General features: G+C 46.2%; 1 protein-coding gene across 4 annotated transcripts; it reads right to left on the reverse strand.

The window, feature by feature from the left end:
* Nucleotides 1-27970, reverse strand: TCAF2 (TRPM8 channel associated factor 2). Of its 4 annotated transcripts, none has more exons than XM_047095432.1 (9): nucleotides 27719-27970; nucleotides 24320-24953; nucleotides 10306-11297; nucleotides 9915-10012; nucleotides 8670-8883; nucleotides 8126-8365; nucleotides 6922-7259; nucleotides 4346-4594; nucleotides 1-189 (listed from the first exon to the last, which is right to left on the reverse strand). In XM_047095432.1, the coding sequence occupies exons 2-9, from the start codon at nucleotides 24940-24942 to the stop codon at nucleotides 178-180; spliced, it is 2766 nt and encodes a 921-aa protein (XP_046951388.1). In that variant the 5' UTR covers nucleotides 24943-24953; nucleotides 27719-27970; the 3' UTR covers nucleotides 1-177. The 4 variants fall into 4 exon arrangements, with proteins under 4 accessions (XP_046951388.1, XP_046951386.1, XP_046951387.1 ...); XM_047095430.1 differs by having other exon boundaries at nucleotides 24320-24956; XM_047095431.1 differs by lacking the exon at nucleotides 27719-27970 and having other exon boundaries at nucleotides 24320-25645.

Genomic DNA, 27970 nt, shown 5'->3' on the forward strand with positions numbered 1-27970 from the left:
TCGTAACCTGGCCTAAAGTCAGATGCTTAACCACCTGAGCCAGCAGGCGCCCCTATACATGCAAGTTTCATGCAAGAGGAGCTGGAGGTTGTGGCAGACCCAGGAAGCACGTGGTATGTTGGCTGAAGGTTTGGGCTCTGCAGTCCAACTTGGGCTTTACCACTTAGCTCTGTATTTCTACTTCCTTCTCTGCAAAATGGAAATAGTAAGAGTACTTATTCCGTAGGACTGTTGTGAACATAAAAAATAAAAGCACTTATAACAGTTCCTGGAAGACAGCATTTATTGATGTTGAGACCTACATTGACATCCTTGTGAGCAAATGTACTTGGATACAGAATACCCTGACATTGTAACAGTTACAATTAATTGTGAACTCAGAAACAACCAGCAGAGCCATTTGTAAGAGAGAAGGGCTCCAATTTCCACTACAGAGTGTGTGGGGGAAGAGTCAGGGTTTGTCTTTGTCTCTATGGCAACCTCTTTTTTTTTAAATTTTATTTATTTTTTTAAATTTACATCCAAATTGGTTAGCATATAGTGCAACAATGATTTCAGGAGTAGATTCCTTATTGCCCCTCACCCATTTAGCTCATCCCCCCTCCTACAACCCCTCCAGTAACCCTGTTTGTTCTCCATATTTATGAGTCTCTTCTGTTTTGTCCCCCTCCCTGTTTTTATATTATTTTTGTTTCCCTTCCCTTATATTCATCTGTTTTGTCTCTTAAAGTCCTCAGATGAGTGAAGTCATATGATTTTTGTCTTTCTCTGACTAATTTCACTTAGCATAATACCCTCCAGTTCCATCCACGTAGTTGCAAATGGCAAGATTTCATTCTTTTTGATTGCCGAGTAATACTCCATTGTGTATACATACCACATCTTCTTTATCCATTCATCCATCGATGGACATTTGGGCTCTTTCCATACTTTGACTATTGTTGATAGTGCTGCTATAAACATGGGGGTGCATGTGTCCCTTTGAAACAGCACACCTCTATCCCTTGGGTAAATACCTAGTAGTGCAATTGCTAGGTTGTAGGGTAGTTCTATTTTTACTTTTTAAGGAACCTCCATACTGTTTTCCAGAGTGGCTGCACTAGCTTGCATTCCCACCAGCAGTATAAAAGAGATCCTCTTTCTCTGCATCCTCACCAACATCTGTTGTTGCCTGAGTTGTTAATGTTAGCCATTCTGACAGGTGTCAGGTGGTATCTCATTGTGGTTTTGGTTTGTATTTCCCTGACGATGAGTGATGTTGAGCATTTTTTTTTTAATTTTTTATTTAATTTTTTTGTTGTTGAGCATGTTTTCATGTGTCTGTTAGCCACCTGGATGTCTTCTTTGGAAAGGTATTCATGTCTTTCACCCATTTCTTCACTGGATTATTTGTTTTTTGGGTGTTGAGTTGGTAAGTTCTTTATAGATTTTGGATACTAACCCTTTATCTGATACGTCACTTGCGAATATCTTCTCCCATTCCGTTGGCTGCCTTTTAGTTTTGCTGATTGTTTCCTTTGCTTTTTATTTTGATGAGGTCCCAGCAGTTCATTTTTGCTTTTGCTTCCCTTGCCCCCAGAGACGTGTTGAGTAGGAAGTTGCTGTGGCTGAGGTCAAAGAGGTTGTTGCCTGTTTTCTCCTCGAGGATTTTGATGGTTTCCTGTCTTACATTGAGGTCTTTCATCCATTTTGAGTTTATTTTTGTGTGTGGTGTAAGTGACCCAGGTTCATTCTTCTGCATGTCGTTGTCCAGTTTTCCCAGCACCACTTGCTGAAGAGACTGTCTTTATTCCATTGGATATTCTTTCCTGCTTTGTCAAAGATTAGCCATATGTTTGTGGGTCCATTTTTGGATTCTCTATTCTGTTCCATTGATCTGAGTGTCTGTTCTTGTGACAGTACCATACTGTCTTGATGATTACAGCTTTGTAGTATAGGTTGAAGCCTAGGATTGTGATGCCTCCTGCTTTGGTTTTCTTTTTTAAGACTGCTTTGGCTATTCGGGGTCTTTTCTGGTTCCATACGAATTTTAGGATTATTTGTTCTAGCTCTATGAAGAATGCTGGTGTTACTTTGATAGGGATTGCATTGAATATGTAGATTGCTTTGGATAGTATCAACATTTTAACAATATTTGTTCTTTCTATCCAGGAGCATGGAATCATTTTCCATTTCTTTGTGTCTTCTTCAATTTCTCTCATAAGCTTTCTGTAGTTTTCAGTGTATAGATTTTCCACCTCTTTGGTTAGATTTATTCCTAGGTATTTTATGGTTTTTGGTGCAATTGTAAATGGGATAGATTCCTTGATTTCTCTTTCTGTTGCTTCATTGTTGGTGTTCTATGGCAGCCTCTTAAAGCTGGTATTATCCATCCATGCAGTCTTCCTTAACATCATGGATAAGAATACCAGTTCTGGAGTTGAATTTCCTGGGTTCAACTCCTTTCTCTACCTATATGGAAGCTAACTAGTCACATGCTGAGACAACCAGAAAATCAGGTACCAATACTTTTTGGAGGTTAAATTTGATATTTAGTAAAAATTCAGTAGTTAACATGAAGTAAGTCAGAAGTTTGTTGAACTTCCATTTTCTAGGTAGATTTTTGTTTAAATTCTAAATCTTTCATGGAGGAGTTTTTCACTGCCAGGGGTTTCACTCAAGCCCTGGCTTTTCCTCTTATTATCTGGGTGACTTCAGAAGTTATTTAATATTCCTTAGTATCTGTCTCCTCATTTTTGACATGGGAATAATAATAGTACCTACTTCAAAGGTCTGTTGTGTAAATTCCATGAGATAACTCACATTAAATACCCCACACAGTGCCTGCACGTACTGATCGCTCATTGTGACCTGGGTGTCACTACTGTTCTTTGAACTCACAAATGTTTATTGAGCACCTTTCATGTGAAAAGCACCTGAGAAAATATAGTAGTGAAATAAAAGGAAATTATCCTAGAATCGGGAGGAGGAGGATGGGATTCAAAAAAGACATTTCCTAAGTCAGTTCTTCTTTGGAAGAGCTACTCTACTCTGAACACAGTTCATGGAATGATATTCAAACCACAAAATATGGTTTAAAAGTAACTAGAGAAAAATGGCCACACCCCATTAATCCTGGAGATGTAGCTCCATTTAGAACTCCACCTAGCCAAAGAGTTGGGATGGGCTGGAATGCATTATTAGAAAGCTCAGGGTTAATTTGGTCTGCTGCATCCAGTAATCCTGCTCCTGAGTAAAGGCTGTCACACACAAAGACTTTTCATTCAGTACAGCTGTTGTTATCACCGGACATTCTTTGGTGACCAGAGGAGTCAGTCACCTTGATTCTTTGGTGACCAGAGGAGTCAGTCAGCTGTTTTGTGCTAAGAACAAACAGGCTGGTGGCCCTGGTAGGGGTTACTACTGTGACTTTACTTTTGGTTGAAACAAAAGTACTAGAAGATGGAACTAACCAAAAAGACCAAGTGGCTTTGTAACATTGAGCTTGAATTTATACCATCTTACTTGAATTTATACCACTCTTTGGGTTAGGTCATACCCACGAGTCCTTCTAGAGGTGGGAGAAAGGACGTAAGACAGGCTAGGATCTCAGTAACTATCATCACCATGTCTGGAAACAACACCTGTACTCATTACATAGTCTTACACAGAGACTGCATGCCTACCTCAAGTGGCCAACTCTGAGGTGGGATTCAGTCTTCAGGTTGTCCACACAAGACTGGATAGACAGGCCAGGCCACCATGGGACCTGGCAAAAGCTGAAGAATGCCCTTGCATGTGTATGCATTTTGCAGTGGATGAACATGTTCACCATTATCAAACAGTGGACTTTTATCCCCAAGTCGTGGATGAGAATACAGAAGCACAGAGAGTTGAAGAGATTTCCCACAGAACCGAACAAGTCCAGGGCTCTCTATACCAGCCTGTCTCTCCTGCTATTAGCAAACTTCCCAAAGCATAAGAAATTTACAGTCATGTTCAAGGCTGGCAGGGGTGAGGGAGTGATGTCATATTGTTATGGTAACCCATAGTCGTTAGAACTGTTGGTCAAAAGTAGAAGCCACGAGCCTGCAGGACCTCAAGATGCGCAGATGAAAGGTCCTCTGCTGGAGAAGAGGGTGGTGAAGCAAGTTGGTTGACCAGGGAAATAGTAACAAGGGCATTTTCCTGAGAAAGTTGGGGTCATTTTGTCTTATGACCTTAGCTGCCTTCCTGAAGACAGCTCAGGGATGGATGTGGGGCTCAGGCTCAAGAAGCTAAGCTGGAAACATGGGTGGTGGCCTTGGCGAGTGATCGTTCCTCCCCACCACCACCCCCCCACTGCCTTGCTGCGCATCCTTTATACCTGAGGATGCATGTACACCCGCACGGGGTTTTCTTGCCACTCAGGCAGACAGGACAGGCTGGCGGCCACTTCCTTCTGGACAGGCCAGCCCCAGGCCTCAAAGAATGGAGCCAGATTCTTCTGCACCTTTTCCGAGAACTTCTTCACCCACAGATTCATCTTGCCAGCCTTGTCTGTGGGGGTGCCAGAGAGTGTCTGGTACTCAGCAAATAACTGGGTGAATGGCTCCCACCCAAAGGCTTCCTGGAGCTGAGAAGAGAAGGAAGGGGCAGAATCAGGTACCAAGTTGTGAAAGCACCGGCAACATGCATGTTCAGAAGTATATTTCAGTTACAGCGATTTCTTCCCCTTGACCATTCATGAGCCTCCCTCCTGTAGTCTTGGCTGAGACTACAGAGGTATAGAATGTGCAGGGATCCTGGGGTGTCCCAGACCACCCCTCTTTTGTGGAGGAGAATTCTGACCCTGGGGTATAAAAGCCAAAACGGATAACATCCTGAAGTCAGACCTCCCTCTGATCTTACTGCCCTGGCCTCTGACAGTCCTGCTCATCACTATTAATTAATGCATCAACAGACACTTATTACACATACAGCATTTATTAAATACCTATAGCGTGCCAGGCAGTGCACTAAACAAAAGTGATTAAGAGCTCCTGTCTTCCAGAGGTCACGGGTCAGTGGGAGAGACAGACGTGTAAATAAATGTAAAAAAAAAAAAAAAGGAGGCTTATCAAGGAGATAATGTCAGGAGAGGAGGGCAATAGAACTGAATGTTGACAGGGGACCTGACTTGATGGGTAGATAAGATGTTCAAGCACATTTCAGCCACAGGAAGGAAGGAAACCTGGGGGCTGGGGGACAAGAAGCTGAAGCAGCAAGATGTGTTCATAGTGGGAAGGAGTTTGGAGTACCGGAGGGTAACTCGAGGGGCACGGGAGCTGGGCGATGAAGCTGGTAAAAATCTGAAGCTGGCAGGGTCTTGTACACCCTGCTAGGCGGCTTTGACTTTGTATGTAGAGGAGATCACTTTAAGAGTTTTAATCATGGAGTATTAAGATTATTTTGGAAGTAGAGTGGATGATGGACAGTAGGGGGTTGAGGCAAGGAGGCTGTTGTCACAGAGCAGAGATGAGCAGTGAGCACCTATACCAGGGTAACAGTGGGAGGAAGGGTGGCGAGCAGGTAGAGGAATCAGAAGGTGCCTGCCCATCCTGAGACTGAGTCCCAGACCCCAAGATGATGGATCTTTCCATAACTTCTGCAAAATGATTTTCAAGGCTCCATGGTGAGTGGGTAGGCGGGTAGGGTGAAATTATGGCTTTAACTTCCACTTCGGTGGCAAGCTACTATTTAAGGTCTGTCTCCATGTAGACCCTCAGACCGGCCATGTAAGAAGACAGAACTGAGGCAGTGCAAAGTCATCTCATTGAGTGGCGCTGTCTCCATTCACGCTTAGAAAATAAGGGGAAGAGGGGCGCCTGGGTAGCTCAGACGGTGTCCGACATTAGCTCAGGTCATGATCTTGCGTTTGTGAGTTTGTGCCTCACATCAGACTCACGGCTGTCAGACTGTCAGTGCAGAGCCCACTTCGGATCCTCTGTCCCCGTCTCTCTGCCCCTCCCCCGCTTGCACTCTCCCCAAAATAAATAAATATTTTTTTAAAAATAAGAGGAAGAGAAGTGATCGAGAGGCAGTGCCAAAGCTTGAGTTGTGTCATTAACTTCTGATTTTAGGTTCCGGGTCCATCGTTTAAACGAGTGATATGGGAGAGGCTGCTGAACTTCTTTAATCTGGTATTTGCCTCTGTGAAAAGCAGGCCATACCACTGCCATATAGGGCTGTGGTCGGCAGCATGAGAGATCTGATCTGGGGAACAGCCTTGAGAACTCTGAAACATTAATATTCAGAGCAGGTTGGGGAGGGGACAGGGCTTTGTGCTTATTTCACAGGAAGTCTACCTGCTTCAGGACTTTGGTATTCTTGGGAAGTGGGGTTGGTTGGTTATTCCTTTATTCGTTCTAAAGACATTTCAGGTTCAAGTGGTGTGACTGAAGTCAGAGAGCCTTGATAACAGTTATCTCCTAGAAAGCTCTTGTAATGCAGTTGTCCCGGACTCATACCACTGTTATTACAAACGGATGGATGAAGGGATGTAACATTCTCTTAATTCACAGAACTAAGGTTAGGAAAAACAAAGAAAAACAGAATGACACCCATTTCTGGAGCACTCAGGCAACCATGGTCAGAACCAGTAAGTGGAAGTGCTTGGCTCCAGTCTCAGGAATGCCTCAGAACTTCTGCTCATGACCAGTAGACCAGTAGGCTGTATTTTGTCCACTTACTTTGTTTTTCATAATACTTTTCATTTCCTCTTACTTAACATCACAAAGTACAGGAGGCGAGTGGGACAGGTGTCATTATCTCGATCTTAGAGATATATAACCTGGGAAGCCCCACCATGTGGTCCGGTCCCCCCCCTACCTGTGCCCAGTCTGGAGGGGGCAGTGAAGGGGATCCAGGATGCTACATGGTGGAGGGTTCTGGTGGCTCTCAACCCCCTGACCTTCTCCGTACCTGTAGGTATGTTTCCAGAGCTGTCCACACATTCCAGTCGTGCAGTGGGGCTCCCTTTCTTATGTGTGTTTTAATTCTCTTCTCTCGTTCTGGAGGGCTCAGCGCAGGATGGGCCCGAGCCCTGGGGATGCCCAGGACCGTCTCATGCACATAGACTGACCAGAGGTTGCAGGTGGCCTCAGTGGTGTGTGGGGGGTACTCCCACTCTTGTCGCTGCTGGTTGTGACCCAGCTCATGGATGGGTCCCCACAGACCCCCGCTCCTCATGCCTGCTTCATTGATGAGCTCCTGCACTGACTCCACGTGGCACATGATGGGGTATCCTGAGTGCATCCAGCCTGGGAACGCAGAAGCAAGAGATGAGGGGCAGGGGGTACCCAAACCCATCTCCCTTCATTCCTCTCTGCCGGGTAACTTTCCCTCACCATCCGGGTTGCCTTCCACAACACCGGAATCTCCATGTTGATCGGAAAGTAGATGGCTTCCTTTACCCGGTCAGAAACTGAACGGTCCCTGGCCCCCTGCCCAGCCTCTCACGCCAGAGTTATGCCTTCCACCTCACTGTGGCCCTGAAGGATATGAATACACTTTACACAGCCATTCTTGCTACAATTCAGTGCTTCACTTTGTGTGATTTTCCTATCCTGTGAGTCTGTGACACCATGTCCTGTGTCTGGGTTGGAGAACAGTGTCATTTCTTCTGCCACGTAAACCACTGTCGTGCAGACTTATACTCGTCAGCAGAGGTCATCTTCTCCTTTTTTAAAGAGAAGAAAACCGAGGTCCAAAGGAAATGTCAATATGTCAGAACCAGATCTCCTCATTTTTCTTTCATGTAAACCACTCAATACTGAACATAAACTGCTCCTTTCCATTGCCAACTCACTTCTGTTTGGAGCAATATTTCTATTTTAACCTCTCCTTGAAATAACAAAGAGATGGCTCTATCTGTGTTCATCTATCTGATGTTCACTATCTGTGAACCCCCAGGAGCAATTTTTTTTCTGAGATTGTCCTGCCATCCTGTGAAATCTCACCTTGTAGATGTTCACCTTTTCACACGTGAACATCTCTGCATCCCCATCAAGGTCCTTTTTCCTTTACTGGTGAGATTATACCTTTCACATACTGGACGTGAAAAAAGGCAAAACACGGAATAAATGGTGTGCGCTGACTAGGAGGAGCACAGCCCTGGAGTACCCACCGGCTGAGATCTGCACGTCGGCAACAATCCTCTCGGGACGGCAGAGAGGGAAAGGCTGGGCTGCCAGCCGGGCTATCGCCTGCATCATCTCGTCCCAGAGGTGGAGTGCAGGCTCGGGGTCCTCCAGGGTACGGAGGTCTGCCGTTGGCACCGTCAGGATGATATTATCTGTGGCCAGCTCTCCCCAGGGAGCCAGGCTCTCCTGGACACAGTTCTTCCACTCCTGCACCGATGTCTTACCTGGGAACAAATATCATGGGCATGTCTCCCCACTTCTCCAGCTTACCTTGAACTCCAGGAGGAGGTCACTGAAACAATGAACTGGACATATGGGTCTATGTGCCATGAAGTGAAGGACGGGCCTCTAGACCCTCCCCTTAGTTCTGCCCGGAAGTCTCCACAGCCACAGGGTGTTTCATAGCCCCACCCCACCTCTACTTACATCTTGAACACTTCTTCCCCCTTCTGTGTGCCAGTCCCCGCCCCAGCCCCCCTTAGCAACTGGCCTGCGACTCTGGTAGCATCCCTGGCATTGTCTCCTCACCCAGCTTGTAGTATGGGGCGGGCACGGCCCTCTTGATGGTGACAGATATGGGGCCCAGTTTGCTGCCCTTCGGCACGATGACATAGAGGAGGCCGCCCCAGAGGCAGGAGACCGACCGCGTGGTCCTGTCCATGCAGCACTGGTGAGTCACCACAGGGGCTCGGGACAGCTTTCTGGCCTTGGTCAGGTTATCAGTGTGGCAGCCAACCTGTATCTGGGGAGGTGAGTCCATCATGTGTAGCAGGAGCTACGTCTCTGTGGTGAGTGTGGGGGGCCCTGTGTGTGCTGGCTGGATGGCGGGTACCCGACAAACACCAGCTTCCCCCTTCTGTGAGCTACCCGTGAAACCTATGAGGTTGTCCTTCAGCAGTCATAGGGAACGAACGGTATGTGGGATCATTCTTCTGGGGGTTTAAACAGCCCAACGATGGAGTGTCACCAGACAGACCAGGCACGACAGCCCTGAGGCAGATACGGACCAGGGCCCTGCGGCATCTCTGTACCAGGTGGGACCCGGGCTCTCGTGTCAGGGCCTACGCCGTGTGGTGATTCCAACGCCAGGATGAGCCAGACGGGGTCCTGGGCCGCCTTTTGTGCACAGAGGGGGCCAGCCGTCCAGAGGTGGTGAAATGTGGCCCGAGGCGGGAGGGCTAGTTCTCACTTCCCCCCGCCCTTGTCCAGGGCTCCCCCCCCCCACCCTTTCTGGTCACACGGGTTGAGGTTTGTTTTGTCCGGAGTCCTGGGGTTTCTTCTTTTAGGTGGAATGTAAGCGAGCTCCCGAAAGGCGGACACAGAAGAGCCCCTGAGTGTGGCAGGAAGTGACCCTCAGGTTGAGGTAGGACAGTGTTAATCCTGCCTGTAGGGCCTGCTTGTGTGAGTGACCAGATGAAGCACAGCCTCAGGGGTCAGGGTAATGACGTAAAACACAGAAAGGCCGTGTGCTGTTGGCGAAGTGGGTGAGGTTCTGAGGATGTGATGGGGCTCCTGGGGCCCCTCACATCCCTGTGGGGATGTAAAATCACCACACGTGGAAGTGCGAGGGCTTAGGTGTGAGTTCTACGCGTGACAGTAGCTCTCGCATCCCAGTTGCTCCTTCAGGCCCCCTGAAATAGATCTGCTTCGTCTATGAAACCTGTGAAATGGGCAGAATGGTCCCTCCTGGCCTCCGGGGAGCGCTGCCGAGAGCCGAGGAAAGCCAAGCGGCTCTGGGGTTTGGGGCGTTGGCAGTGGCTACTCTGGTCTTACCTTCAGACCGGCGCAGGCCGCAGCTTCGGACAGCGAGACTTCTGCACTTTGTCCGTGCGGGAGGTAGAGCCCGGTACTCACCCAGCAGTCCCCGTTGCCTGACAAAAGCCACAGGAAGGGCTGAGTTCTTCGCCCAGCTGACTCTGGGGCACCCTGGAGCCTCCCGGCCCCTCCCAGAGGCACAGCCCCTGCCCTGCAGACCTCAGCTCACCTATGCTTCCGGCATGCATGCCCCCCAAACCCTCAGTGGAACCCCGACCCCATCTTCCCTGAAGTACGTGATAGGGAATGATGCTGGCCCACTGGCGCTCAGTACCTGCAATGTCCTGTGACACCGAGGAACCCCCCCCCCCCACCCCGGGCCTGCTGCTCTGGGCATCTCGCTCTGTACCTGGGTTGCTGCCATCGATCTCCACAGTGATGGGCTGATCTGAGGGGGCCAGAAGGGAGCCGCAGGTCCCCGTCCCAAGCTCCCGCACCAGCTGGGAGCAGTCAGTCCCAGAGCGTGCCAGCTCCGTGGCCAGGCAGAGCACCGCGGCCTCACAGGAGTCGCCAGCCACTGGGTGCTCCCGGCTCACGGCTGGGAGGCCTGACAGACGCAGCATCTTCCTCAGGAGCCGGTGCAAGGACGCATAAGCCGGGACCCCCTCCGCGGGAATCTGTAGGAAGGCCGCACCGTCTGCTCCTAGCTTTGCTAGCCAGCGCTTTTCCAGGTTCCCAGCCCCACGGTTCAGCGTGGCCTGGAATTCGCACAGCGCCGTGCGGATGTGGTAGCTCCGCATCTCGGGGGTGGGGACAGGGAAGCAGCCCGGATCGAGGGTCTGAGCCAGGATGCTGAGGCCAAAGCGGTTGAGGATGACGTTACCAGGGAAACCGGCCAAAGTGGAGCGGCCCGGGTTCTGGGAGGCCCACCACCAGGCCTGGCCCCCGATCAGCAAGCCCCCACCCTCGGCCACGAACTCCTGTAGCTGCTTGGCCTCCTTGTCACCGTAGGCCTTGCAGCAGTAGACACTCAAGTCGTGCGTCAGATGGGGCTGCAGACTGCACTCCAGGCCATGCTCCGACAGGAGGGCGCACAGGTTTTTCAGCCCTGTGTTCACCCCACATTTGCCTGTCTGGCCTCTGGCCAGCCAGCGCACAGCATTGAGCAAAAAGGGCCCCATCTTGGGAGCCCAGAGCATGCCCTCGTGGGCGGCGAGGACCACCCGGCCCCGGCCATAGCGGGCGGCTGCCAGGAAGCAGCCGAGCGAGGCGTCTAACCCCAGCGGGAAGGCCAGGGCCCCGTGCACCAGCAGCTGCGAGGGGACTCCCCCCGTCTTGATGTCCAGCTCTGAGATCCCTTCCAGGAGCTGCTGCTGATCCCGCCTGAGATCCTCCCCGCACCTGGAAGGTGACACGGGGACAGAGGGTCAGAAGCACCGAAAACAAGCTCCTAGATAGGGAGTTCTTGGTGTGGGTGCAGAGGGGACAGTTCGTGCCAGCCTCCTGGTTCTGACTGATAACTGCTAGGATTCAAGTATGGAATACCATTTACCTTATCGGATCTGAGGCAGATTTTTTCACCTTTGAACGACTAACTGATGGCATATCGCTGTTTAATTGGCAGTGTTGACTCTTACTTCGTGACACAAAAATGGTGCTTATCTTATAACCGACATTGTAGTGGATTTGATGAAATACTGAAGAGTGACGTAGTGGCCTTATCTGTATGTCTTAAAGTCCACCTTCTCCAAATAAACACTGCCAGGAATTCTTCCCATGTTAGTCAACTGGTTGTTGAATATTCTGGCTTGAATTTCATATCTTTTTAAGTAATTAAACATATACATAAGTTAGTAAAAAAATAGTCTATTCCTAGAGAAAGTAGTCCTACTGTATTTCTCAGAGCTAATTTTCTGCCAGAAAAAAAGCTGTAAAAACATCAGATTGCTAGCTCTGAGCTAGAAACACAAGTAAATTGTTTAATACTACACTTAAAGATTCATACACACACACACACTGTAAAAATTCTCAAATCTGATGAGAGTATTTGTCACTTTTTATCGAGAAATGGTCTAAACGTAATAAATTCAAAAAAACTTTTGTATGTCAAGATTTTTTTAAACCAATTTGTAGATAGATTTGTGAATGTCAAACAACGGGACATTGGTTAAATAAGTTATGGTTAACTGTAGATGGCATACCATATGATAATTAAATAACTATAAGATAATATTGGAAAATGCTTCATGGAAAATATTTAAAAATCAGATTCCAAGATACTGTGCCCTAAATGAGCCAAATTTTTGGAACAAACCAGCAAAAATGAAAAAGCAAATAGAAAACATGAAACCAGAGGCAGAATCTAAACATCTATCACAACTATCTATCTAAACATCTATCACATCTATCACAACATCTTCAGTGACCATCTTGGCTAGTGGGATTATAGGCAATTTTAATTATCTTTACAAAACTTTATTGTCTCATCATAAAAATCAAGTGTTGTTAAAAAATAGTTTATCCATTTAAGTTGCAAAACATTATTGAAAAAAGTACCTCTTGCACAGCTTCTCCTTAATTTCTCTTCAGCATAAAGGAGGAACAAATTAAAAAATGGCATTAATCATACCATGGCTTGCTATTTATCAGTTAAAAACAACAGGTAAACCCATGTGAATTAACATGGGCAGATGTCCAGAACATTGTGCTGAGCAAAACAATTTGCAAAATAGCAGAACTTGGGGATGCAATTTATGTAAGACAAAAATAAAACAATGTTAATATATGTCAATACATATGTCAAAAAAGTCAGGATAAAACCAAAATAAACTTTTGGATCGTGGGATGGAGAGAAAGGGCTGATATTGAAAGGGATGGTCACAGGGGTTTTTCCTCACTGGTAGTTTTCAAATAGGGAGAATGTATGAATGTAATTTCTCTGGCAATTAAAAATTAAATTTAAAATGCTCAGGTAACTGCTGGAAAAATAGAAATAAAATGTATAATCTACAAATGTGTTCGGGACTTTAAGGAATAGAGAAAACTTAGTCAAAAAAAAAAAAAGAATGCAGAAAGAAACAAAGCATAAAAGCAGAAAATAAGGCAAGAGGAAGAGATACACTGAAATTATTATTTTATATAAATGGGTTAAATTTCTATATGAAATGACTGAGCCTCTTATCTCAGGTTAAAAATATCTAGGTATAAGCTGCTTGTAAAAGACATACTCAAAACTGACACAGAAGGACTGAAAATGAGGAAATCTGTGTATCAACAAAGCTGTATCGGAAAAAACCGCAACAAAAAGAAGGCAGAAGTGCCGGTATTAATATGAGATGCAACTAAATTCAAAGAGGAAAGAGTTAAAATACACCAAGTGAATATTTTCCATGGGTAAAAGTTACACTTTACCAAAGATACAATTTTCATCAATTTTTAGGGTCCTAAAAACAAAATGCTGAGAGCAAAAACTTGGCACTAAACAAATTAAAATTTGATGAACTCATAATTGCATTTGGGATGGTAATGGATCTGTCAGCATCCAGTGGGTCAATTACATTAAAAAAAAGAAAAAAGAGGAGAGAGATGATTTGAGCAGAACAAAAAACACGCTTGATCAGAGAACACTGGTGCAATATCTCCCAGACGCTGAGGATGATGGGAAGAGAGCCTAGGATGCTGCATTCCACCAATTTGAGGCAAGAATATAAGGAAGAAAGTAGACTTTCTTAAACATGATGCATTAAATAACATACCAATTTTCAGCACACAAGCACATGCACAGATGAGCAAATTAGATTATCTGCATCAAGGTTTTAAGAGCAGTAGCAACCTCAGTCCAGAGGCGTCCTCTGGGGATAGGGCCTGGCAGTGTGGGATAAAAGACGATCTACTATTCTGTATATATTTCTCTGTGGGCTGTATGTTCTTGACAATAAGCTTGAATTCCTTTTGAAAGAGTTTTGTAAAAAGATGGGATGTTTCTCAAAAGACAAAGGAAAGATGGAAGGAAGAGCAAACATAGTAGATGGGATACCAAGTAATTCTCAACAGAATGCTTGACAGTGTTATGAGGGCAATATTAATGATCTCAGATATCGATTTACCAATATTCAAATCTTGCATACTATCAATGGTATTGAAGTCTGGAAAATAATGAACGCAGCTATTGCTTAACGAGGCTTAATATATACTAGGTATCCACACACATGGATTCTCTCTTTTAATCATTATGATAAAACTGAAATACATTACTCTCACTTCACAAATGAGGCTTAAAAAGTTAAGCAGTTTGCTCCATGGTTCTTAGCTAATAACTGGCAGGGACAGGAAGCAAATCCAGGGTGGTTTGCCCTAGCCAGTGTTGTCCACACAGTGAAAACTCTCCTTCAATTGCTTGAGTCTTTGGATTAAGCCCACAGGTGTGTATATGGCAATCAACGCATATAGTTTGTGCAAAGGAGACTTTAAAAAGATGTGAAGGTGCAACTAATACTGCGTTTATGAAAAATGAAATATGTGTGTTCCTTCGGAGCTGACAGTGAAGGGAAGCGAGAGGTGATAGTGTTCAGGTAATACACTAGGTCACACCTAAGCAGACAGGTGATACGTGCAGTGGCTTTTTTTTTTTTTTTTTTTTTTTTTTTAATGTAGACTTCACACTCAGTGTGGAGCCCAACGCAGGGCTTGAACTTACCCTGAGATCGAGACCTAAGTTGAGGTCAACAGTCAGATGCTCGCTCAACTGAGCCACCCAGGCATCCCATGTAATGGTTTTCTGAATGCAGCTTAAAGAACCTCATAATAATGACAACTATGAAGAGAGGGCTTAGTGGGAAGTGAGCCACTGTCCCCTTAACCATACATTGGCCTTCCCTATCCTATTCCTTATGATGCCTAATTGACTTTTTTCCTGAGGTGTTTGGTTCTTAATTTGTTTTCTTTGCTCTGACATCCTCCTTTTCACTTCATTCTGTTACTTGTTTAACATATATTTTTGGAAAGTTCTAAATAGAACTTTAATAGCCTGAAACATTCTCAGGGAATCTGCTTCTGTTCACTGGGTCGCATTTTTCTCCCACGCCTGATTGATTCTGTCGTCTTTCCATACTAAATTTCTGTCTTTTCTGTATTTCCCTTTCCAATGTATTACGGTGTTTTTATGGAGTTATTGTACAGATTTGTTCCCCCAATTAGCTGCTGCAGATATCTTGCATGTTCTGAAATAGTTTGGTTCAGTTCTCCTTCATATGCTCTGGGGCCCGTTTGCCTATACACACCCCCCACATCTATCCACCTTCCTGGATTCTACGGAGGTTGGGATATGGCTGCTTCCACTTTCTTGCTGCCTGAGGTGTGTGGCATGAATCAAATGGCAAAGTAATCACCTGGGCCTACTGCTGTCCTTGCTGGGGGCTAGTCCCTGCACTTTTGGGGAGCTAAGGCTATGCCTACCCCACCCGAGCAGGTGTGGAACACGCCTGAGGGGTTCCACCCACCACTGTGCATGGAAGATGGCAGCTCCGGCTTCCCTTTCTGCCTCCACCAAGTCCTTCAGTGGCTCTGGTGCTTTTATATACTCCCCAGTGTGTTCGTTCTAGAATATGAGAAGGCATTAATGGTAATTCTTGGATTTGTGGTGGTAGCTTTCTTCTTGCGTCTGGGTTGGGGGTGGGGTCAGGAGATGGAAATATCGTGCCACATATCAGTCACCTGCCAGCCTCGAAGCCTCCCGTTCAGCTCTCTACTTGGCATTGCTCATTCATTTGGTCAGATTTGGTGGAGAGGGCAGTTCTGGGATCTAGCCCCATTGCATACAGTCTTTACCTGGAAACTCTCTGGACCGTGGTGAGGATCAAATGAGAGAACACAACACCTTCAGCAGATGCATAAGCTGCTGGCATGTGTTTACTTTCACGTGAGCAATTCCTAATATATTCTAGACCTTCTAGGTTACACCACGTATAAATGTCACAAGTTATTGTTCTGGGAGTTGTTTTCCCTAGCAAGTGCCTTTGGATCTGACTTTGTTCTTTTTTTTTTTGAGAGAAAGCGAGTGCGGGAGGGGCAGAGAGGGGGACAGAGAATCCAAAGCGGGCTCTCTGCTGACAGCAGAGAACCAATGCTGGGCTCCAACTCATAAACCATGAGATCATGACCTGAGCTGAGATCGAGAGTCAGACCCCTAACAGACTGAGCCACCCAGGCACCCCCTGACTTTGCATATTAAAGTAACTTCAGTGTCTCTCTCAGTTATATAAGCATGGGTGTGCAGTCGGCGCTTGCCCTTGGGGAGAAGACATTGAGAGTATCTTCTGTTTTGGTTTTTGGAGAATGCCCCTCCCCTTGGCAGAGCATTTCCCTTAAGACGCTCCAGGGCCTCCAGCAGGACTTTGAAGTCAGCGAACCTGCTGGGTCAGTCCAGGCGCCTTTGACCAAGATTTGCCAGCAGGAAAGTTCCCTAAAAACCTCTAAGGGGACGCCAGGTAAAGGAGGCAGGAATCTGAGCTGAGGGCCTGGGTTCAACATTATCAGGTCTTCTTAGACTTTAGACGTGACCCTCTCAGCCAGCCTCAACCCAGTTTTTGGCTGAGCTCCCCTGGCAGAACATTCCTTAACATGAACTTATCTGTGGGGTTAACACTAGCATACGAGCCACCCTTTCTCCTTCATGGTTTTGGGTGTGTATTCACCTATGTATCCATTAATTTATATGGTATACAAACATTTGTCGCTCTATACTGTGTTTCACAGGGCAGGCGCTGCGAAGAAAGCAGCAGACATGACAAGCAAGAGCAAGGCATTGGTGCAGCTTAACGTTCTGGCTGGCTGGACAGGTGCCAGCCAGTGCACAGGTCGGGGGTGTGCAGGTTGTGATCACTGATGTCGAGGCCATAAATGCAGAAGAGTGACACGGGGAGGTTAGTCTTAGATTCAATAGAGTCATCGGGGAAGACTCCTCTGAGAAGGGGGTTTGAGCTTGAAACTGAATAAGAAGAATAAATTGTCTGGTCCAGAGTAGGAAGAGAAATTTGAAAACCAGGTCTTAAAACGAACTTTGCCATTGAACTACTAGTGTTATTTTTTTTTGAATAACTGGATTTGCAAATGTCTTTAAAAAACTTCTTTAAAGTTTATTTATTTTGAGAGAGAGAGGGAGGAAGAGAGGGAGAATCTCAAGCAGGCTCTGCACTGTCATGTCAGCACAGAGCTGGACGTGGGGCTTAATTTCATGAGCTGTGAGATCATTACCTGAGCTAAAACCAAGAGTCAGATGCTTAACTGACTGAGCCACCCAGGCACCCCCACAAATGTCTTGAAACTTTGTAAGACGAGAAACCTAATGTTACACCTTGAGGTCTTTGAATTTGGGGGAATATTTTAGAAATTTAAAGATGTGTGTGGCTGATGTACAAGCTATACCCCCCCTCGAAATACTCAAGTTAGAAAATGTCTACGTACTCAACAAAAGGACGCAGTTAAACCAACTGTGGCACGTATATTGTGACTAAAAATTCTCATTAAGAACATTACTTTTAAAAATAGAAAAATGTTCTTAAGCAAATACAAAATAGCAGTACATAACAACAACTAGCAAAAATGATGCATGATGACAGAAGATGTGTAAAAGGTCAAAATTTTGTTGGGGACACAATGAGAAGATAAAAATATCCAGATATTTCACTGTCATGTTGTTATTTCAGTAAAAGTTTTACAAATAAGGAGAACTGATAACATGGAAAACTTATTTTCATACAGTACCTGAACATTCCCAACACTTCTGTTGGTCAATCATGTATGGACTTCAGTTAAACACTACTGTAGGCCCAGAGCCCAAAATAGTGTCTACAGTTTCACAGGCTCTCAGCACATTTTAGCTGAGTGAAAGAATGGATTGACAGGTTCTAGAAAGAGGGAAGGAAAACTGATATGGTAGTGAAATTTGCGTCTTTACCCATTTTGTTGCTGCATTAATAGAACAATATAAGACATAAGGTCAAAGGAGGAATCTTAGTGTAATTTGAGGAAAATTTCCTATTGTGTAAGGGTTTATACAAAGACAGAGGAGTGATATAAAATTGTTTTCAGGTTATAATTATAGACAACTTGGAGATAACAAATGTTTAAAGAAGAAAATAATAATCACCTATCAGCTTATCTCTAGAGATATACTATTAATACTTTTATTTTCTATCTGTACACATCTTAACTAATTTGGCATCATTTAATATAGTTTTATATATTAATTTTGTCTATTGTATCATCAGTATTTTCTTACTCCTTTAAGTAATAAGTCTTTAAGGAGTTAAAGAGTAAGATATACCATGATTACTATTTTTTTAAAGATTTTTACTTTATCTTATTAAAAAAATTTTTCTTAACATTTATTTATTTTTGAGAGACAGAGACAGAGCATGAGAGAGGGAAGGGCAGAGAGCAAGAGGGAGACACAGAATCTGAAGCAGGCTCCAGGCTCTGAGCCGTCAGCACAGAGCCCGACTCGGGGCTTGAACTCATGAACTGTGAGATCATGACCTGAGCCAAAGTTGGACGCTTAACCGACTGAACCACCCCGGTGCCCCTATACCATAATTATTTAAGCAATATTCCATCTGTTAGACACTTATAGTTTTCCCCGTGTTTTACTTACTAGTGAAAACACCATTAAAAATTTTGCTACTAAACTTTGCCCCATAGACACATTTCTCTTTTCCAATCCTTCCATCTTCCCTTCCCCCATAGGTGCTGATTTGGAGAGTCCCTCCTAGTAGACTTTCTACTTACTGTCTCGGTCTTTGAGTTGGGTTCCTGGGGAACCCCATTCTGGGATAGTTGTTAATGTTTAGCAAAAATTACATGTGCATTTATCCTTTGACTAAGCAATCCCATTTCCAGTGATATGCAAAATTACGAAGACATATGCACACAGGCATTTACTGCAATATAGATGAAATAGTAAGAATACTGGAAAAAAATTTTAAATACTACAAACTCAAATCTGTCAGTAAAAAACTATCTGAATAAACTATACTACATCCATACATTTCAGTGTAATAAAATATATAGTGCATATCTATAGGTTATTATGGAGCCATATCTAGAAAACAATATAAGTGAAAAAGTAAGGTGGAGAAAAATATGTATCGTATACAGTTGCTTTTTTCAAGAAAAAGGACACCAGTGTGTGTGTGTGTGTGTGTGGTGTGTGTGTGTGTGTTCATACATATACTAACAATGGAGTAAAATGATTTTTTTTTAAAAAAGGGAGAAAAAAATTATATAAAGGAACAGGGATAGAATATTGGCTTCTTAAGATTTTACTTTAGATCCACATAGCTATGCTAAATTATTATAAAATAAAATTAATTCACAAAAGCACTTCCAAACAGCAAAAGTAAAATATCCAAATGAATCTACATGTGTATCCATTTAGTGGTATAACCACAAAGAGAAGAACTAGTCTAAGTGACTTTAAAAGATGGTAATTTGGCTTTATATACCTCATAAAATATATAATAAGGATGAAAGGAACTGAAAATAATCTTTAACTGTGCTGGTAGTACTGTTATTGGGAACTGTTATGTGTCTTGTGGGATAAAACAAATGAGTTATTAGGGTGCTTTCTTTCAGAACTAGGGTTATTTAGCATGGGACAAAAAGGAGGCAGATGTAATAAGATCACTGAAAGGAAATAAAACCCTATAGCTCTGAAGTTGAATTTGAAGCATCAGAATGAGCTCTTGATGTATTTATCATTTCAAAATCCTTATTTCTTAGCTCTGCCCACTCAAAAGGCCTGGAAACAATGATCAACCCAAGAGCAGTGAGCACACCACTGTGTCTCTGGCTCCTAAACACCATTTCCCACTCAAAGGAATAAGGGCTCCTTGTAGAAATGGCTGACGTTGGGTCTGAGGCAGGAAATGTGTAACATGAGGCTGAAACAAGGAAGTCCATTAAGGCTGGGTCAAAAAGTTTTAGTTTGACTTGAATAGGTTCATGATGGAACATGTTTATTATGTGAGTGTTCCAATCCATGAGTTCATAAGGACAATTTAAAAAAAATAAGACACAGTGGAGACCTTTGGAAGATTCTAGGGAGTCCAACTTAGTGCTTTGGAAAATCCAGCATTTATCCTGCCTTCCCTAAGCAGACTATGCCAGGGTATGCAAATAGTAGATGAAGGGAATTATGTTTTTATAGAAGTATTCTAAATACTGGATAAAAGGAATGCTAGAATTTTAAATATACCATTTTAAGTTTATTTTTATTTATTTTGAGAGAGAGAGAGAGACACAGCAGGTGAGAGAGGGGCAGAGAGAGATAAATAAAATAAATAAAAGAGGAGAATTTCAGGCAGGCTCAGCTGTATCAGTGCAGAGCCCGAAGTGGGGCTTGAACTCACGAATGGTGAGATCATGACCTGAGCCAAAATCAAGAGTCAGACACTTAACTGGCTGAGCCGCCCAGGCGCCCCTAACTCTACCATTTTATAGTCACTGATGAATTAATGGATCTAGGACTAGGCAATGATTATTAATGACTTTTAACATCAGTGAGAGAAACAGACATTATGTTCCATTCTGTGGACATACACACATTACCACGTTTAAAGTGGTCAGGCCAAAAATTCAAACATGAGGCTCATCAAGCTTCTAAATTGGGGGGTGGGAAACTTTTCCAGCAGGGTAGATAATAGACATTAGGCTTGTGGGCCACATGGTCTCTGTTGATCCTACTCAACTCCGCCATTGTAGCTTGAAAGCAGCCACAGACCACATGTACACAGAGGGGCATACTGTGTTGCACTGAAGCTTTATTTACAGAAACAGGCCATGGTTTGCTAATCCCTGCCATAGAATCTACATCTAACTTCCAGTGTACAGGAAATACAGGGAACAAAGGAATATATTACATGACACCGTAAGAATGCAATCTAAAACTTCAGACTGAAGGAAACTGTTCAGGCAGGACAAAGTGCCTAGTTTCTTCAACAACAACAACAAAACAGAACAAAAAAAAAAAGCAAGAGATAAAAAGAATTGGGAAGGAAACTCATATCTTACAGGAGACATAAAAGTCGTATCAGTCAAAATATTTGGGTTTTAATAAATACCAGTTCCAATAAACTTTGAAAAAAAAAAGATAATCATGGAAATAAATGATGCCATTAAGGAATGACAGTGGTGCCCTGTGGTTGTTTTTGAAAGAGTTTATGTGTTTAGACATACATATTGAAACATGATGGGAGCACCTGGGTGGCTCAGTTGGTTGAGTGGCTGGCTTTGGCTCAGAGCATTATCTCCTGGTTTGTGAGTTCAAGCCTCACATCAGGCTCACTGCTGTCAGAGCGGAGCCTGCTTCGGGTCCTCTGTTCCCCTCTCTATTCCCCTCCCCGGCCGGTGCTCTCTCTCTTAAAAAAAAAAAAAAAAGAAAAAGAAATATGGTATGTCTGCAATTTACTTCCAAGTAATGGTAGGGCTGTGGGTAAAACTGACTATGAGTTGGCTCTTCTGAAGGTCAGGTCAGGGCTGCATGGGGCTCATGGGACTGGTCTTTTGCATGTTTGAAGTTTTCCGTAATTAAAAGTTGAAACCAACACAAAACATAACTCAGGTTCAGCAACAGAGATGAAAAAAATGTACGTGTAGATGAAGAAAAATAGCTTTAGTTTGCCGGACAAGAGCCTCTGGAACAATTAAGTAGAATCGGGCTCATGGGATTTCCTGTTTGTCCCATAGAATTAGAATCAAAGACAAGCTGGAGTGGATCAGATCCACTCTGAGGTTTCTGAGTGACCCGTCCCTTCCCATCCCCTCCCGCCCCTCTCGGAGGGAAGGAGGTCCCAGGGCACCAGGGCTTGGGGCTGACGGCCCAGGGTGCTGCTAGCTGCTCACCCAACAAGTGTATGCTCTTCCTGGCATCAGCAACTTGATTTCTTCAGAGTTGCTAGTGCGCCTTTAAAAATACTCAGCAGGGGCGCCTGGGTGGCTCAGTCGGTTAAGCGGCCGACTTCGGCTCAGGTCATGATCTCGCGGTCCGTGAGTTCGAGCCCCACGTCGGGCTCTGTGCTGACAGCTCAGAGCCTGGAGCCTGCTTCGGATTCTGTGTCTCCCTCTCTCTCTCTGACCCTCCCCCGTTCATGCTCTGTCTCTCTCTGTCTCAAAAATAAATCAACATTAAAAAGAAAAATTTTAAAAACACTCAGCCCCTCAGAGCCTCTGGCAGCAGAGCTGGCCAGGTGAACAGCAAGTCTAATGGTCGCGGCTTCCAAAAATATTATATTTTCTGAACTGAAAGGGATCTACTCAGCAGGTGTGGATATCCTAGCTTATCCTAGGTATACTTACAGTGCCTGAAGTAGTAGGGGCAGCCTTGTGACCATAAAGAATAAGGTGATACGCCATGACGGGAGGGGTGGAGGTGACGGTGCAGAGACAGAGAGAGAATGAATGAACCTGGCACGTCACGGAGTCTGCCACAGGCTTATCTACCTGAACTTTGTGCTACACAAGAAAACTTAATCCTGCATGGTTAATCCACTGCGGTGAGGCTTCTGTGACATGTCACCGAACACAGTCACTGATTTAACCGTTACCCCAACCCCCAAATATCCAAAATTAAGCTTCCTGGTCTCCTCTGAACTCCCTTCTCAGCTTCCTCCACTTCATAAATAGCAACTTTGGTCTTTAAGGCATTCAGATCCAAACTCCTGTCGCTTTTTCCCTTCTCGCTCCATTTTCATCCATCAGCCATGCCTGTTGGGTCTCCAGTCTCACCTCCAGCTCCACTGCCGTCACCCTGGTGTGAGCCACGGTACCTCTTAGGTAGCCTGTTTCGGGAGCCTCCTGACTGGTGTCCTGCTTCAGTCCTGCCTCCTACAGCCTATTCTCCATCAATCAGAAGGCCCCTTTTGAAATGCAGGTACTTCCTGTCAGTCCTCTGACCCAAATTCTCTCACTTCCAGTAAGACCCAGAGCGCTGCCAAGGACTACCTCACGTCCTTTTACACCAGCCCTCATTCACCCAGCTCCGGTCACACCAGCTTCCTCAGTGTTCCTGCAACAAATCAGGCGGGCTTCTGCTTCGGGCTTTCACCTTTGCTCCCCCCTCCGCCTGAGTTCTCTTTTCTTTTTAAAAGTGTATTTATTTATTTTGAGAGAGAGAGAGAGAGAGAAAGGGAGCACATGCAGGTTGGGGAGGGGCAGAGAGAGAAGGAGAGAGGGAATCCCAAGCAGGCTCCACGCTATTAGCACAGCCCGATGTGGGCCTTGATCCCATGAACCATGAGATCTTAACCTGAGCCAAAATCAAGAGTAGGACGCTCAACTGACTGAGCCACCCAGGCGCCCCCTCAGTTCTCTTTTCATGGATGTCCATATGGCTCATTCCTGAAATTCTTTCAGATCTCTTAGCTGTCACCTGACCAGACCAGAGAAGCCTTCCAAGGTGGCCGTTTTCTTGTTTGCACTCCTATCCACTCCCCACGCTCCTCTGTCATGCTCTCCATTTCGGGGAATTGTGTTTCCCTGGCTTCCTTGCCCTCGGGCTTCTGGTGGGTACGCCCACGGGAGGCAGAGGCAGAAAGAAGACTGAAGGCAGGCAGGCAACAAGAAGGAGACGAGGTCTGTGTCTCTCTCTTCAGGCTGTGTCTCTGGCACTCACGGTGTCTACTCTGAGATGCCAGGTCCCACAGACACCCCTCCATCTGGGGTCCCAGCTCCTGCTACACAGGCTCCTAACAGGTGACTCAGAACCTGGGCTCCAGTGACCAGGCCACCTCCCTCTGTTGGTCATGCTGTCACTAAGCCCTCCATTACTGTGCTGTCTCTTGTGTGGCTTTCTAGTTCCTCCCTCACCTGCATAGTCAAGTTCTTATATTAAGTCCTTCTGTTTCAAACACCAACTAGTCCTGATGGGGCCTGACCGATAAGCCTTCCCTAATGACCCTCAGTGCCCTCCACTCCCCTCCCTGTCACTGTCCACTTATCCTGCATTACTTTCCCTGTAGCTCTTATCAACACCTGCTAGAGTTTATATTTATTTGTTTTCTTAATTGCCTAACTCTCCACTGGCATATAAATGAGCAGGTAGTAGGACTTGGTGTGCTGTATGGGGCTGGCAGTGGGCTGAGCTCACACAAATAAACCAGTGTTCTTTGATTTGTTTAAGAGATCTTGATAAGCACTCTCCCCATCCTGGGCACTAGACACGGGAGACGGAGAGATGAATAAAGCAAACTCTTCTATCTGGACACAGGACAGGGTGGTGGTGAGAACCCAGCCTCCCTCCCTGTGTTTGCCTTGTGGTGCTTCCAAAACAGAGTGGAGAATCTCGTGTGTGAAAATGGAAGCTCATCCAAGAGGGAGATCAAATCTATTGTTACCATGCATCCGACTCCCCGTAGGGAAACACCACTCACCTGACATGGAGTGGGATCTTGGGTACCTTCTTAGAGACCTTGAACCGTCCTCTGTCCCCATAGATGTCGGTGAAGTACACTCCAGCCACACTTGTCACCTGGTTCCCGGGGAACCTGGACAGCACATTGTCACGACCATGCTGACTGGCCCAATACCAGGCTTGGCCCCCGATGAGCAAGCCGCCTCCACGTTTCACAAACTGGATCAGCTCTGCAGTCATCTTATCATGGTAGGCACTGATGCAGTAAACCCCCGAGGGGGCCCCCAGTTCCGGCTGAATCTGTGCCTGAACCCCACAGCCCTGCAGGATACTTACTAGTGATCCCAGGGATGGGTGCACTCCAGTGGGAGCCCCAGGTGAGGGACAGAGCCAACCCACTGCATTAAGAAGAAATGGAACCAAGCCAGCATCCAGCAGGTAGCCTTCATGGGACACCACCACCAGGCGGCCTCGGCCGTAGAAGGAGGCAGCAATGAGGACCTGGCCCTTGTCATTCACCATCACCGGGAAGGCGGCCTCTCCAATAAGAAGAAGTTCACTAGGGATGGGGTCTTTGGGGACATTCCAGCTTGTCACTCCATCCATGAGGGCCTCGAAAGCACTGGCAGGAGTTGTCGCCATGGTTCAACCAGCTGCTGCAGAGGAGATGAAAGGCTGCGCTTGGTCAGAACTGATGAAGCTTCAAGTGAAAACACAACTAAACGCATTCAAACTAAACCATTCACTGGGTTCCCCACTGTGTGCCAACCACTAGGGAGCCCAGCAAGGCACACGTGGACAAGGCCCTCACTTTCATGAATCTGATATTTCAGCAGGGGAAGGACAATAAATAAATCGGTAGACAAACATAAACACAGCAATTCCTAACCATTAGGATGAAAATAAGAAAGTGATGTGATATCAAGTAACTGGAGAGTCCGTTGAGATTGTGTGACAGGAAAGGCCTAGATGAGGAAGTGACCTTCAAGGTGTAACCTGACGTTTCAGCCGAGACGTGGCATGTGTAGGAGCCCAAAGTAGCCCTGGGCAGGGCAGAACACGACCTGAGTGGCTGAGGGGGGCAGGGCTGGGTCCTGCACAGCCTGGTACAAGGTGACAGCCATGTGCGTGAGCTTAGTATTGTGCTGCATCTCTATGGACAAAACGGTCAAGTGACCTTTCAGAAAACTGCATTTTGGGGGACAGTTTTGACTAAATGAATTGAAATGCCTCCCAACTTATCACGGCTGCCCTAACTAGGAGTTCCCTACCTCTGTGTGGGTAGCTTTCTTTTTTCCAGGGGTCTTTTAAAATTCATTGTGCCTGAGGAGCCTGGGTGGCTCAGTCTGTGAAGCATCAGACTTAGGCTCAGGTCATGATCTCGCGGGTCAAGGGTTCAAGCCCTCTTTTGGGCTCTGTGCTGACAACTTGGAGCCTGGAGCCTGCTTCAGTTTCTGTGTCTCCCTTTCTCTCTCCCCTCCCCTGCTTATGCATTCTCTCTCTCTCTCAAATATAAATAACATTTTTAAAAAGTCAGTGTGCCTAAAATTCAGCTATTTTTTCCCTTAAAGCAGCTTCTCTTGGATAAATTACTTAAGCTTCAGTTTCCCCACTTACAAAAAGAATAATACATCCCTTGGAGGATCGTTTTTGGAGATTAAGAGAATGCACATGAAAACACCTTGTTCTGGGTACACAGTGAGTGCTGAGAAAACATGAGGGTCTGTCCCTATGCTGACCTTTCTAACTTCCCCAAATGACAAGGGCCATGTTCTGGGTGCCTGTCTGCTCCCCTCGGCCTACCCCTGACTTCAGCAACTGCCATGGAGGAACTTCCTGGGCACTCGAACGCCTCCTCACTTCCGCAGGTACACAGGGGCAGCCCTGCAGTGGCCCTGAGCCCGGGGAAGTGGAGGGCGTGCGGACAGTGGCTGTCCTACATGTGTCCAGCCAGTGGCTGTCCTACATGTGTCCAGGAGTCCCTCAGCAAGCACTTGAGGGGCTCAGCTCCAGCTGCCCCAGCGATGAGCAGCTCTGCCCTTCGCTGCCTTTCCCTCCTTCCTGGTCTCCCCCTCCCCACTTCCTCACCTGCATTCGGGGCTCACTTCCCAAATAGGCTACCCGGCTCCAGTCCTTGTAGCAGGCCTCGCTTTGGGGAAGAATCGAAACTAAGACACCAAAGTTTTCCTCTACCTTTGCCTCCTTCCTTCCTCTCTCCTGTTTCCATAGACAGTCGGCTACCTCACTTTGTTCTTCTTGCACCGGATCTCTCCAACATGAGTGAGTGCCTTCCGCTTGTATTCACATCCAGACTAAACCCATCTGGCTTTAGTCCCAGGATGGATTCTCATCTACCATCTTCTCAAACCATTCTACTCACTTCACTTCGTAATAAAAATCCTCTGATTTCATCCACTCTCCATAAGGTAAAAGCTGAGTGCCTTGCCCTGGATTCTTTTTTTTTTTTTTTAATTTTTTTTTTTTCAACGTTTTATTTTATTTTTGGGACAGAGAGAGACAGAGCATGAACGGGGGAGGGGCAGAGAGAGAGAGGGAGACACAGAACCGGAAACAGGCTCCAGGCTCTGAGCCATCAGCCCAGAGCCCGACGCGGGGCTCGAACTCACGGGCCGCGAGATCGTGACCTGGCTGAAGTCGGACGCTCAACCGACTGCGCCACCCAGGCGCCCCTTGCCCTGGATTCTAATACCTCCATGGTCTGGGCTCTTCCCTGTGTTCCAGACTTTTTTTCCCTGCTACATACATTCTCTGCAAACCTCTAGCAGGCTTAGCATCCCTGAACGTGTCCTGTATTTCCTATAGAAGTCCAGCTCCTGATCACCCTCTAACTTCCCGGCCCATCTAACCATCTCTTTCTCAGTAATGCTCCCAGGAAAGTGAATTCACAAAAGAGAACCGGTACCCACATCGGGCGTCGTGGGCCATGAGGGCGAGTGATCTCAGTTTTCTGGTTTAGGACTAGGGAAAAAGCAGCGAAAGAAGTCAGGCAGCCTGAGATCAAGATGTTAACTACCTTGGAAAGGGAAGTCTTTCAGTACCCTGGGCCTAACAGGAAAAACAGACAAAAAAAACCCAAGAGATGAGTAATAGTTCCTCCGAACCCTGACCTCAACTCTCAAGAAGTAGGTGCGCGCGTGTGCGCAGACATGCGCACGTACGTGCATACATCTTGGTAAGATTTTTGATTCACAGGTTCAAAGAGGCGAGAGAAAAGTGTTTTCAGAAAAATAGCAAACAGCACCAGACTGGGTACACGAAAGGAAACCCGGGACCCAGACAGAAACACCCTGAATGAAGGAACATTCCTGGGCATGCTTCTGGCACCAAGCGGCGCCCTAGCGAGCCCAGGTTCTCGGCCCGCGCCCCACCCGCAACGCTCTCGGATTGTTAAACTCACGATCGGTAGCGGGGTCCGTGGCGCTAGCTCCGGGCACGGGGAACTTGTGCGGTGGCACCGCAAGCGGTCTGGGGTGGGGCCTGATGGAGGAGGCAGGCGGTCCGGGGCGCGGTTGGGGCGGTCCGCGGCGCGGTGGGCAGTCTCGGGCCGCGTGGAGAGGGCGCGGAGTGGGACCCAGAGGCGGCGAGGATGCGGCGAGGTGCTGGAGGGACGGCCCGGGGGCAGGGCGCGGCGGTCGGTCTGGGCGCCTTG

The sequence above is a fragment of the Lynx rufus genome, unplaced genomic scaffold (genome assembly GCF_022079265.1).
Source record: "Lynx rufus isolate CCGP_SWC_20201006 ecotype Redwood Valley unplaced genomic scaffold, mLynRuf1.p SCAF_4, whole genome shotgun sequence".
Classification (NCBI taxonomy): Eukaryota; Metazoa; Chordata; class Mammalia; order Carnivora; family Felidae; genus Lynx; species Lynx rufus.

Bases quoted from the DNA above. Each gene is read 5' to 3' on its own strand.
- TCAF2 (XM_047095432.1), bottom strand. From the start codon at position 24,942: ATGGCGACAACTCCTGCCAGTGCTTTCGAGGCCCTCATGGATGGAGTG. The intron at 7,260-8,125 runs GTGGGTACTCCA...CTGCGTTCCCAG, and splicing joins CGACGTGCAGATCTCAGCCG to GCTGGATGCACTCAGGATAC. The intron at 4,595-6,921 runs GTACGGAGAAGG...TTCTCTTCTCAG, and splicing joins CTCTGGAAACATACCTACAG to CTCCAGGAAGCCTTTGGGTG.